At 38.5% G+C, this 14,110-nt stretch overlaps 1 protein-coding gene across 1 annotated transcript; it reads left to right on the top strand.

Moving 5' to 3' along the window:
- Positions 1 to 5,353: 5,353 nt before the first annotated feature.
- Positions 5,354 to 6,721, top strand: LOC133377903 (general transcription factor II-I repeat domain-containing protein 2-like). The gene has a single exon (XM_061612702.1). The coding sequence runs from the start codon at positions 5,354 to 5,356 to the stop codon at positions 6,719 to 6,721; it is 1,368 nt and encodes a 455-aa protein (XP_061468686.1).
- Positions 6,722 to 14,110: the final 7,389 nt, after the last annotated feature.

Here is a 14,110-nt window from a genome sequence, read left to right as displayed (position 1 = left end):
CTGGAGTGTCTTCATGGTTCAGCCGTGGACCTGACCAATGGTACATTTACATATCTTTCAACCAGTGGAGCTAGTGCAATAGATTTTACGTTTGTTTCAAGAACATTATTCCAAGAGGTTTATAAGTTTCTAGTACTAGACAGAATTGAAAGTGATCACTTCCCTACCTTGACGGTATTGAGCTTATGCCAACCTTTTCCCCCTGCTACTTTACCAAACTTGGAGGGCCTTCAAATAGCTGACTGTAAAGTCCATTGGTCCCCAACTTTAAACACCTTTGCTTCGCAATTTTTGGTTAGTGACACTATGCTTTCTCTCAGGCAAGAAATTATGGACCTTGACAGTGATGTACTTAATTTTTATCAACAAATTATTCTTCTTCTCAAACCTATGATGATCCAGAAAGGCCCCCTTAAGGCAGTGAGGCCGATGAGTAAGAGATGGTTTGACCATGATTGTAAAACCGCCAAGCGTCAACTAGTTAATTTTGCACGCAAAATAAGAAGGGATCCAACCCCATTGCGTCGCGAACATCTTGTCCATCTGTGCTCTTCTTATAAGGCATTATTAAGACAAAAAAGGCTCTGTTTGTAAAAGCGCAATGGCAACAACTCAATCAAGCACTATTGGAAGGTAATGAGCGTTTGTTTTGGAATATGGTAGCAGGTGGGTTTGGTTCCCGTAGATATTTCATAACCGATTAAATTTCTGCCTCAGGATGGCATGATCATTTTACTAAGCTTTATACCACTTTGGTCGCTATTATCGCTCCTCCCTTGCTCTTTAAGGAGGTTAACTATACCAATTGGCCGCCGGTCACAGTAATCCAAATACGAGCTCTTATCTCTTCATTGAAAAAGGGTAAGGCACACGGGGAAGATATGATACCACCTGAACTTTTTACTAACTTCCCTGAATGGTGGGCCCCCATCTTGGCCAAATTGTTCACCCAGATTAATACTACAGGCATTATCCCGGAGGGTTGGAAGCAGAGTATTGTTATCCCTATTTTCAAGAAGGGTCAGAGACAAGATCCACGTAACTATCGACCCATTAGCCTTCTGGATATCGGAGCTAAGTTATATAGTAAATTTCTCCTGCTCAAATTAGAGGAGTGGGAAGCTGCTAATGGGGTTATCTATCCGGAACAAGCAGGGTTTCGGAAAGGGCAGAGTACCATCGACCACTGCTTCACCCTCCTTTTTTTACCTAGGCAATCGATGCTCGGTCCCACAAAACACCTCTATGCCGCCTTCGTTGATCTGGCGGCCGCTTTTGATTCAATCGATAGAAGACAATTGTGGACCAAGCTCGCCTGCGCTAATATTGATAAACGCCTTTTATATTTAATCAGGGAACTGTACTCGAATAATAGCTTAAGAATAAGAGAGGGAAACAATTTAACAGAACCAATTTTGGCAAATAAGGGGGTAAAACAGGGTTGCCTTTTAGCTCCCATTTTATTCAATTTTTATCTAAATGATATTGTAGCTGAACTGCCGGGCCCATAATTTGTTCCGCCTTCGGTAGGAAGTAGGAAGTTTACAATGTTATTATATGCGGATGACATGATACTTTTATCTCTTACCCCCATAGGCTTAAGGAGATTACTGGTGAATTTAGATGTTTACTGTAAAAAGGAACAATTACAAATTAATTACCAGAAAACAAAGATTATGGTTTTCGGGAAAAGATTTAATAATCATAAATGGGCTATCGGAAACCATCCAATAGAACAATGTCGTTCCTTTAAATATTTAGGGATCCAGTTTCAAGATACTCTCTCCTGGAAAAAACAAATTGCCGCTATTAAACTTTCAGCTTCCAGGGTTGCTGGGGCAATTCTTAGATTTTATAGTACTATGGGGGGTTATCTTGTGGCCCCTGCTTTAAAGATTTTTTCAGTACAAGGTCTTATCACAGATTCTTTATGGGGCGGCTATATGGGGATGGGAAGCTTCCTCTTTCCCCTCCCTAGAAGCCATACAAAATAACTTTCTTAGACAGCTTATGTGTTTACCCCCCGGTACTCCCACTGCGTTCCTACGTGCTAAATCTGGCCTTTTACCTATTAGCGCCCAAATACATAATTCTTTGTTAACATTTTGGATTTCGCTAACATATGCACCAGCTAAGATTTTGGCGAAGGCGACTTCCCAGGAGGATCCCTCCGCCTGTGCTGCCTCTGAGATGGGCTCCCGTCTTGGATGAAACTTTTTCAGTTTAAAATCCAGTCAAAAGGGCTTTTTTGACTGGGGATAATTTCTTCCGGATAAAGAAGAAACGTGAGATCTCCCACACAGCTTTGTTGTGTTTGTTGGAGACTGGAATTCATTAGAATTGTCTGTGAAAGAAGGTCTTCCAACAGCTCGGACAGAGCTAGGATTTCTAACTAGCTCAGCTGAATAAGTGAGCCGTTTTTTTTTAAAGAAAAACGGATTAACAGGCAAGCATCCTCCTGTCTATGCTCATTATTTTGTTATCTATACAGTTAAATAGATTTGTCAAGGAACCAGCAATTAAGAAAATCTGGGTGAGTCAAAACCTTCTCTCTTACTCACGGAACTAAGGGGGAAGAAAATAAAAATAGCCTATCTTTTTTTATTGCAAAAAGCTGGCATATAAATCAGCATTATAAAGATTACAACGGATGAGGGGTTTCTGATTGGGTAATTTTTTGATTTATAAGACTTCTGTGTAATATATGTCTGGGACTATTTTTTCCGGTCTTTTTTTTTTTTTTTTTTACGAATCTGCTCATTCCTTCTGCAACTAGTTATTTGGATGCTATGAACTAAAGTTGTTTTTGCTCTTCTGGGCATATAAGAGATAAGGAAATCCATACTGTCTAGAGTGTGACGTCAGTTGGTTTGAAAGATTAACTCCTTTGTAACTGGATAAAGAAATAAACTGCTCTTTGCTTGGGACATTGAAAATTGAAGGAGTTTTGTTCCTTTGGTTTTAAGAATGACAATTAAGAAGATCATGGATGTACAAGAAGGGACTTTATCTTTAGATATGTTTCAGAAAATAATGAACGGGATTAAGTCAATAAAACAAGAACTTCGCATATAACACCTGTCTTGGCGCGTCTGCACTGGCTTCCTATTTGCTTCCGGGCGAGATTCAAGGTGCTGGTTCTTACCTATAAAGCCTTACATGGCGTGGGACCTCAATACCTTGTGGAACGCCTCTCTCGATACGAACCTACCCGTTCACTTCGTTCAGAATCTAAGGCCCTCCTCCGGGTACCAACCCATCGGGAAGCCCGGAGGGTGGTTACTAGATCTAGGGCCTTTTCTGTGGTGGCCCCTGAGTTGTGGAACAGCCTCCCCGAAGAGATACGCCTGGCGCCTACACTTTTATCTTTTCGGCACCAGGTAAAGACCTTTTTATGCTCCCAGGCATTTTAATTTTCTTAACCGTTTTAATCTTTTAATCCGTATTTTTAATTTTTGTCGTATTGTGTTTTTGTAGTGTTTTTTGTTGTTTGTTTGTATATGTTTTTATGATTTTTATTATGATATATTGTATTTTATCTTGTTTGTTCACTGCCCTGAGAGCTATTCTGCTAAGGGCGGTATATAAATTGAAATAATAAATAAATAAATAAATAAATAAATAATAGACAAGCATTGAGAATTGAATTTGACGAAATGAGACAGGAGCTGAAAGAAATTCAGGATTCTATGAGAAAGGAGAATAAAGATAGATCTGGAAAACCAAAAAAGGATGAAAGAAAAATTAAAGGCAAGGTTCAAACTTTGGAGATTGGATTAAATATAGACTTGGAAAAAGATTTGGATTTCCTGGCTGTGATGGATCCTGGAGACAAATATTATGGTTTGGAACTCAGCGCTGTCCCTGAAGGAATTGATGAAGAGATTGGAGATAAAGATATTATCGGTTCAAAAAAATTCCTGGACTGGAAGGATTTGATGGAACTTGAAATGGAGAAAGTTAACAGAATTAATTCCTATTTTGTGTCAATGGAAAAACCTTCAAGAGATGTGCTAGTGTATTCTGTAAAAAAGAGGAACAGAGATGCGGCTTTGCAACAATATTTCAGTGATACGTTTGGAATTGATGGCAAAGAAATATCTGTGATAAAGGAAATTCCTATCAGACTCTTATTATATGACTATGACAGCAAGATTATTGGGTGCGTAAAGATGGAAGATGGAAGATGGAACCAACACAGATAATGGAAGAAGAGCGATTTGAAATTACTGGACTTAATAGACTTGATGAGTTGGATTAATTGAAATGTTTATCTAGAAAAAAAATGATGGACATATATCTCAAGGATTGGAAACTTCTCTTTGACTTTTTGTGGAAGAATAAAATGATATGATGTTAATGAGATTTGATACCAACTAAGATAACCACTGGAGGAAGGTGATTTTATAATCTATTAAGAGACAGGCTTGTTATATATTATAGACTTATAGCTGAACTACGACAAATCGGAAGTCAATAGTTTTTATTCTTTTTTCCCCTTTTTTATTGTATTGATCTGTGTTTTTTTTGTATTGTTTTGGTTTTGAAAATCTGAATAAAAATTAATTGGAAAACATTTTTTTGGCGAAGGCCTGTTTCGATCTGGCCATGTCGACTACATTCTGGAACTTGAGATTTCTGAATATATACCATCATTATCACATTATATCTCAGCCCTTTATTGAATAAATAAAATTGAATAAATTAAATAAATAAATTTATTGAATAAATTTAAAATCCGTGATCAGATAGAACAATATTGTATATGGATGGACAGGTTAGCTATCTCTAACTCTAAGTTCTCAAAGTGGTACGGCACTTTTAAATCTGATCATCTTAGGGCTAAATACTTGTCGTACCTTCTATCTGTGCATCTAAGACATGCTTTCACAGCCCTTAGATTTCAGACAATGTCTAGTGCCATTATTTTTGGCCGCTATCATCAGATTCCGAGGGACCAGCGGCTGTGTATTTGTCAATCAGGAAAAGAGGAAGATTTGCCCCATTATTTACTCGACTGCCCACTTTACTCACATCCAAGATTTAAATACCTTGAACCCCTGATTAAGAGCTTAGGAGCTTGTGGGGTTGAGCAAACAGTTTCTTTTCTTCTTGCTGATAATGATTATAAGGTCACCTATAGGGTGGCCCATTTCGCCCTAGCTGCCCAAAAGCTGAGGGCCAAGTAACTGAAAGATCATGGGCTTTAGGGATTTCTATGGCTGATGGGTTTTTTATAGTTTTATTATGCTATTTACTGAGTTTTAACATGTTATTTTAGTGACAGTGGTTTTGTATAATTATATGTCTGAATGTAGAATTTTATAAAAAAAATTAGATTTTTAACGTTGTGATGGCCTATGGCCTGGCGATAAACTTTCTGAATCTGAATAAATCAGAATTACGGAAAAACAAGTTAACTGTGTTAAAATCATCACTAAATAGCCAGCAGACACTGTTGACAATGTTCAGTAAGGAAGCCGATACAACGACTGAAGCTAGTTTTGTTATATCAGGGAATATTGCTCGTGCTAAATGCCGATATTCTGATGGCGAATTTGTTAAGAATATAGCTGAAGTTGTTGCAGTGTTAGATCCAAATAACACAAAACTTCAGCGACTAATAGCACAAACACCAGCTTCATGCCACGCTACAGAGAGGCGTATCTCCCAGATCAGTGCTGATGTTGCAGGCAAAATGCAAAATGATTTAAAGAATTCCCTTGCATTCCGCTTTGCTCTTGACGAATCTACAGACATACAAGACAACCCACAACTGGCGGTATTTGTTTGTTATGTTTCCTTTGATGTAACTGTGAAAGAAGAGATGTTGGATCTAGTGGCACTAAAAGAAACAACTCGTGGTGTTGACATTAAAAATGCACTTGACAGAGCCTTAACAAATGCTGATATTCCACTGGATAAACTCATCAGTGTTGCAACAGATGGAGCCCCTGCAATGGTGGGGAAAAATGCAGGATTAATTGCACTTATGAAAAATGATCCCAGCTTTCCAGAGTTTCTCCCTGTTCATTGCATTATTCATCATGAACACCTGGCAGCCAGATACTTCAAGTATGAAAATGTTATGAAATCTATTCTTGAAATTGTCAATTTCATATGCTTAAATGGGAAGAGCCACCGACAGTTCAAAAATTTTATGGACGAACTGGAGCTTGAAGATAAACCCAGTGATGTCTCTTTCTACTGCATTGTGAGGTGGCTGTCAACCAGCAATGTCTTAAATAGGTTTGTGGATCTGTTGGAGCCTATTATTACTTTTCTTGAAGAAAAGAAAATATTCTATCCTGAACTGGAAAATGATGAATGGATGCAAGATCTAATGTTCCTTACTGATATAATGAATCATCTACAAACTCTCAACTTGCCACTCCAGGGGAAGGATAAGATTGTTTCTGATCTTACTCAGACAATTTTCAGCTTTCAGAATGAAATAAGAGTTTTTCAAAGAGACATATTGTCAAGAAACTTCAGTTACTTTCCCAATCTCAAAAGGAGAGTAAATACATTCCCTGATATTGAAATAAAAGACCACAAACTGGAAGAATACGAAGATAAATTACAAGGACTGCTTGATAATTTCCTAGACAGGTTTGAGGACTTGCAGAAGCTGAAGCCCTGCTTCGCCTTTCTTGTAAATCCATTCATGGTTGATGTGATCAATGATGGTTGTCCAACTGGAAGCAAGTTTCAGAAATAAAATATCCTGAACTGAAGAAAACCAGTGTGCGACTCATCTCAATTTTCAGCACAACATACTGCTGTAATACTCTGTAATGAAGTTTGTGAAGTCAAAGCATCATGCTATCCTTACAAATCAACACCAGACGGAGCTAATTTGTACATCCTTGACAACATATCAGCCGGATGATTTTCAATGACTCACAGCCAAGATGGAGACTCATAAGACCTCTACTAGCAGTAAATAGCCTGATAATTGTAGCAATGTCTTGTTTGTGTCATAAAAATATTATGATAAGACTATTATTTTGTAAGGTGGTATCTGATTAAAATATCTCTAATTTTATTGGTTTACATATTTTCCTCCATGTTTTGACCAGATATTTACTAAGACAAATAATTATCATTAAAATATCTGTTTTTACCCCTTTTATTTGCATATTTTTCTTAGATGTTTCCGTAGTTCATTACTGTATTAAATATGCTCAATTAAAACAATAATCATTCAGGATTTTGAAAACATTTGGTATATATATGACATATGTACTTTGTGATTATTGAAACTAATACAAATTAACAGTTTAAAAACTACATACATGAATAAATATTATTATGTACATATATTTCTTAATATTTATATAAAATTTTTGTAACAAAATGTGCATGTAACAATAAAAATGTGTGTGTAATATTTGTTCATGTCTTGCGGCTCTCAAACATCTGAAGTTTATCGTATGTGGCTCTTACATTATGCAAGTTTGGCCCACCCCTGTGATCAACCAACAGGGACGCACACCCTCTACCAATTCCTGACTTAGGTCATCTACCAAGGTGGGAACAGCAAACGCAGTCTCAATCCAAAAACTAGGCAGAAAATCAAGATATTACAAGATATACCACATATATATCCAGTCAATCACTGGGTTTCCTGCAGATATCATATCATCAGGAGGTCTTTTCTACATAATGCAGGCATTGGGCCTTTAGTGTTGTGGCACCTACCCTTTGGCATTACCACCCCTTAGATATTAGACAGGTACTGTCTGTTATCGACCTTCCTCTTTCAACAAGACTTTTAAGTATGTACCTTTATCCCAGTCTGCATCTGGAACATTTTTAAAAGATTATTTTTAAAAGCTGTTTTGAAAATGTTGAGTCTTGAAGGTATTTTATTTTTTAATATGCTTTTTATTGTTTTATCACTTGTTCTGTCAGACCTAGGCTCCTTTTGGAGTGAAGGGCAGGATACAAATGTAATAAATAAATAAATAAGTGGAAAGCTGGGAAAATTCAAAATGGAAATTTTAAAATACCTTAAAATACCTCAGCACCTACTCCAAGTAGGGTTGCCAGGTCAGAAGCATCCTAAAACCTGAGATTTGAGGGGCGGGACCTAGTGATGATATGGGGCAGGCCTTAATGATGTCACAGGGTGGCCCTGAGTGATGTCACAGGGCGGGCCCCAGTGATGTGATTAAGCATGATACATTAAGCATCAATCACAGTTGCTTGCAGCATACAATTAACAAAAATCTGATTGGAAATTAAAATAGAAATCTTAGCTAAAAGATGGAGCCTTGGTAGGGAACATTTAATCTAGCCTACTTGCTTTCAGCAAGAAGGGTTTAAGTGCCTTCAGGCTAGGCCAGTCACCAGAAGGCCACTGTAGGAAGAAAGGAGCCTAGTGTTGTGGAGATATTAGATGGGAGCATTGGGGAGTAAAGATGGATGCCCCTAAAGGCTACAATTCTAAACACACTTACTAAGGGATTAAGCCCCATAGAACTCAACAGGACTGACTTCTGAGTAGATATAGTTTGGATTGTGGTGTTAGTAAACCTTGACTAGGGATCCTCTGCAAAGACATCCATATCTAAGCAGGGTTGGCAACCCCCTGCCTGGAATGCCCTGCCCTTATTTTTTAACGTGGCTGCTCCAAACATCTTTACAGATTTGACCCTTCACTTCAGAAAGAGGTCTGAGAAATGAGTAAGAGTAAGAAGTAACTTTTAAAATTGTTCTTTTCAATTCACTCTTGAAGTACATCATACCTAGGGCAGATCCACACCATTCATTTAAAGCACATTCAACGCCTATTTGAAGCACATTTATCCCACCACAGAATCATGGGAACTGCAGTTTGTCAAGAGTGGTGAGAACTATAACTGTGAGGGGGAAACGACACTTCCCATGATTCTTTAGGGGAAGTCGTGCACTTTAAATGAGAGTTGGATGTGCTTTAAACGTATTGTGTGAATCCACTTAATGCATTTTGCCTGCATGTAAATTGTTTGAATTAATTTTTCAAAATGGAAATGAGCTATAAACTGTAGTGGGTGACCATGGGCTACTCACCATCTCAGCCTATCTGCCCCTCAGGATGAAAACAATGGAGAACCATGACCACCCCAAGGCATACTTAAAATGCAGAGGAAGTGTTGTACACCCATAGTGTGAAATCGGATACTTATTGGGACACAGTTTGACAAAATATTTATATACGCATGACTATCAAATATGTTCATTATTTACACAACCTGTAAAGGTATTTATAGTGCAATCCTATGTTTGTTCACTCAGAAGCAAGTCCCAATGTATTCAATGGGACTTACTCAACCAGGGAAAACTGTACCCTCAAGTGATAAGAAACTTGTTCTTTTAACAAGCCTTTTAAGTTGAGACCTTATCCCAGTCTGTGTCTGTGCTGGAATTGCTTTTTAATGTTTTTAAACCTTTTCTTTAAAAAAATGTTTTTAAAGCTTTTTAAAATGTTTTTAAAGATGTTTTGTTTAATATATTTTAAAGTCTGTTTTTATGATTTTAAAGTGTTTTTAGTGCTTTTGTTTGCCGCCCTGGGCTCCTACTGGGAGGAGGAGCGGGATATAAATAAAATAATAAATAAATAAAAATAAACTTCATTCATCCAACCCAAAATTTGGAACCATGCCACTTTAAGCTGTTTTGCAACTGTTTATACTTGTTTTATGGTTATTGGTTTTTTAAAGGGATTTATTTCTTATTGTGAGCTGCCTTTGTTTCCAATCACCAAGCCTACCTCACAGGCAGAGCTTGGAAAAGTTACTTTTTTGAACTACAACTCCCATCAGCCCCAGCCAGCACTGGCTGGGGCTGATGGGAGTTGTAGTTCAAAAAAGTAACTTTTCCAAGCTCTGCTCACAGGGTTGTTGGAAAGGCTCCATACACACACACACACACACACACACACTTGCAGGTATAAAAATACACCCCATATAATAGTTTATTGTCAAACCAGTTGCTCATTGAGGAACATTTTTTTTAAAAAAATCAGTATTCGTTTCGTACATAATAAAAACTGTGATACCTAGGTAAACCCTGCCTAATTGCTTTAAAAATAGGATTGGAGGGAAGAGAAAGATTTACAACACAAACACAAGTCTGTGCTATGTTTACTCAAAAGTCCCACTAATTTACAGCACAATCCTAACCATGTCTACTCAAAAGTAAGTCCTAATGGAGTTCAATGGGGTTTACTCCAGGTACATGGAAAGCAAGTATTGGATTAAATACTTTCATATTTCATGGCCCATGGTCTGACTCTTGAACACAAGAGAAAAAAAAACTTTAAGCCATATTACTTACACAAACTGCAAAATCTCAACGCCACCATTTTCTGATGTTGAAATTAAGCCTAGTCATGCCTGGATCCACAAGTCACAACCCTGGCTTCATTTATTGGCTACAATCCTGAAAGGGTGGGATTAGAGCCAGAGCTTGGAAAAGTTACTTTTTAAAACTACAACTCCCATCAGCCCCAGCCAGCATGGCCACTGGATTGGGCTGATGGGAATTGTAGTTAGAGCTAGGAGCTGTTATAAAGATCTGTAAAACAGATTTAACAGTTGCGCGGGGCGGTTGACGTTTTGGTGTATATCTCGGGAACCAGACCACCTAGAAACTTTTTTAAAAAATTGAAGCTGAGAGTCTGGAGATTAAGGGGTGCTAGCTGGAGAACCAGAGGGGACCCCCAAAAACTGGAAACTCCGGCCAAAAACTGGAGACCTGGTAACCCTAACTCCTAGGTATTGCACTCACATATGCATGCAGGTATGTACACAGTAAGCTTACTAACCCAGGCAAATTTGTACTACTCAATTGCTTTCCCACACACACACTTTGTCCCATTCATACAGACAGCATGGTCTTAACTCGCACATATGATCAAGCGGTCAACTCCATTTTTCAACTTCTCCCTCTCCTGTGGCACATGCCATTCCATTTCCTTCCCTGTGAATGCTCCATTTCCTTTCTCCATATGGGATGAGGAGGCAGGAAGGAGAGAAACTGTGTGATCATGGCCCGTGACTCTTGCTGCTGCAGATTGCAGAGTGGGAGTCCCACCTGCCAGGCAACAAACCCTATGCAGGCAGCGTGGGCTTAAACAGGCCCATCCTCCCCACCTACCTCATGTGTCACCACATCAGTGCATTGCATGCACATGCCTGCCATCACCGAAGATGGCAGCAGGGGCATTCCTAAGGGGTTGATGCTCCCACTGCCATCTTGGGTGATGGCAAATGTGCACGCACAGCACACTGATGCAATAACGTAGGAGGTGGGGCAGGTGAGCCTATTTAAGCCTGCGTTGCCTGCATAGGAAGGAAATATGACAACCCAGTTAGGGAATATGACAACTCAGGCCCAGGGCAGTCTGGTGTTAAGAATTCAAGCTGCTATGCCCTGCTTCTTCTCATAGATCTGAACTTTAGCAGGATTCTGAAATTACATTATATCAGTGCTCTTAACAGTGGCACTAGTTATTGTGAACTTAGAACCTTGAGGGGGATAGTTTTCCAAGGTGAATTCTTCAAAAACAATGTTTTCATATACTTCTGCAAGATGTGTGCCTTTCTTTGAAGTCTCACTGACTTATCTGTAACACCACATTCTGCATCCATGTGGTGGACTGTCTTTGACAATAAGACACAGACAATCACAACAGAAATCTGCATATACCTAAAATAACTAGTTTCATGGGATGTAGGATACCTGAAAGTGACCCCTTAGGAAGGGCTTGTCTCCTTTTAACTGAAGATGTTAAATTACTACACATTTTTTCACATTTAACCAGACCATTTTTAGTTTCCTCCCATTAAGGATTCTACTGAACAGGAGCCTGAAAATCAGTTATTGAGAAAGTTTCAGGATAAATAACGAGGCAATTTTGCACTCATTTTAGTTCTGCATTACACATTCAGGCTTTTCTTGCTTTGTTAAACATTTTCAGGTGTCAGTTATTGAGCCACACTCTTGATCTCAATGGCTCATTACATGCATTTTCTCATCTTTCTTTTGGTTACAATCAATTTCCTTTGTGACTGAGCAAAACCTGAGTTCATATTAAAGGGAGGGGAGACTTTTTCTTACTTTAATTTCCATTATTATTGATCTTCAAAGTTCAATACAATGGGAATAATATTGTCATTTTTTATTTTGATGGGGTGGGGCAAGGAGAATGCAAGGGAATGCCAGTGCATGGTCTGAAAACAAGTTGAAAAAAAGCCCAGAAAGACTGTCTCTGGAACAACATACAGTGACAAATATGCAAGCATTCTCCAATTAGTTCATTATTTTTGCTTATATAGTGTGACAGAGTTTTTATGTAATTATGCATGCTAAGAATATTTAGACTTCAGCATCAACTCCAGAATGGTCATGGTGAATGCATAGACCATCACATCAAACTGCAGCTGCTCTGTGACATATTGATATAATGAATAGCTTATACATGGTGACAAGGCAGCCCAGCCTTCTCATATGTTAATGCCCTTACTGCCTTTATTAAATTCCTTAAAAACATTAAATGACTTCGTCCCCAAAGTGACTCAGCTAAATCAAACAATGAAAACTTGCTATGCCAAAAGTGATTCGGTTCCATTTGTTAATAGTGAACTTTTCAATTTAAGAATAAATGTTCAAATTCACTGACATCAAAACAACCTTCATAATAAAAAGCCTCAAGTTGTCTCATCTCAAAACTCAGAGAATCCAACATTCCTCTTATCCCTTCCCTAATTTTTTTAAAAAATGTCTTTGTTTAAAACTAAAAACTAAAACTATACCCTAATAATATTAGGCAGTGTATTGATTTAAATGTATGCCTTGCCTAAGACTTGCGTACTAAAAAAAATCAAATTTATGAAGGAAGATAAATGAGGGTTCAATCATATGGCACCTGTTAGGAAGTCCTGAGGACAATAGGATATTTTAGATATCCCACTGCAGATTCAGAGACAGAGCACCATTATCAGAAAGGGAGATTCAATACCAGATTTCCAGTAGGGCAAATAACTTCTTAAAATTCATTTTCATACCCATAGAATGTTTGTAGTTCTTCACGTTGCAGGGTTTCTTTTTCTTACAGTTCTGTGCACGACTTTGCCTACGTTTGGGTTTATTTTTCCTGGAGCAACCAGATTTAACCCTAGGTTTATTATTTACTGGCATCTCTTGTGTCATTGACGGAGAGGGAAGAGTAGGAGCTGAAGGGTGGGCAACTGACGAAACAGAGTCCTTACTCCCAAGTGAGTTAAGTAACAGTGATAGTAGTTGATTACTTTCGAGTAATGACGACTTGATGGAGTCAAGGTCAAAAGCAAGCATAAATAGCCAGCCTAATACTGCTGGGCTAATTTCTTTTGCTAACTGACTTGCGTTTACCGACTTGTGAGTGGGATCCTTAGATACATCAGGGGGGTGATCTTCAATCGCGCCAGGGCAGCATTGCCCCTCGTTGTTCCTAGTAGATCTTAATGTCATGCATGGGCTGCCCACATTTGGCCCGGAGGTTAAGGTGTCAGCAGTATTTTGTGTCGAACATTCGGCGTTATTAACACTTACGTCCATTGGTATCTTGGATGGCTCGATGGATAAAACCTGTGGAGTAGAGCTCTTACCGAAGGCTGACTCCACAAAAGCTATTTCTTCTGCCAGAGTTAACGCCGAGGAGGAATTAGAAATAAATTCACTAGAGTCTTTTAAAAAAGGGTGTAAGATGGACCAATCGTGATTCGTAGGAAAATCATGGAGAGGGATCTTCGATATATCCTCTGAGTTAGGAGAGAGAAAGAACTGAGTAATTTGTAATTGCCCCTTTAAATCCCTCGTATGTTGTGGCGTATGTCGGATATCAGGAGGTATATGAAGATGCGGTAGATTAGGAGCTTAACTTTCCCCTTTTTCTTTTTCTTTTCCTGTTTGTTCTGTATTTTCTTCAAAGGTTGGGATTGAAGGGGGATCCCAAGTGCCTTCCTTTGGTTTCTCGTCAAAGCCATTCAAAGTCCAAAATTAGCAGGAATAATTGAGAGTTTGGAGATGAGTGTATCCCTTTAAGTGTGGGGTATCTTTGAGTGCAGAGTCTCTCCAAAGT

Source organism: Rhineura floridana, chromosome 2, assembly GCF_030035675.1.
Source record: "Rhineura floridana isolate rRhiFlo1 chromosome 2, rRhiFlo1.hap2, whole genome shotgun sequence".
NCBI lineage: Eukaryota > Metazoa > Chordata > Lepidosauria > Squamata > Rhineuridae > Rhineura > Rhineura floridana.
Note: the sequence above shows the minus strand (reverse complement) of the source record. Positions and strands in the feature narration are given on the sequence as shown.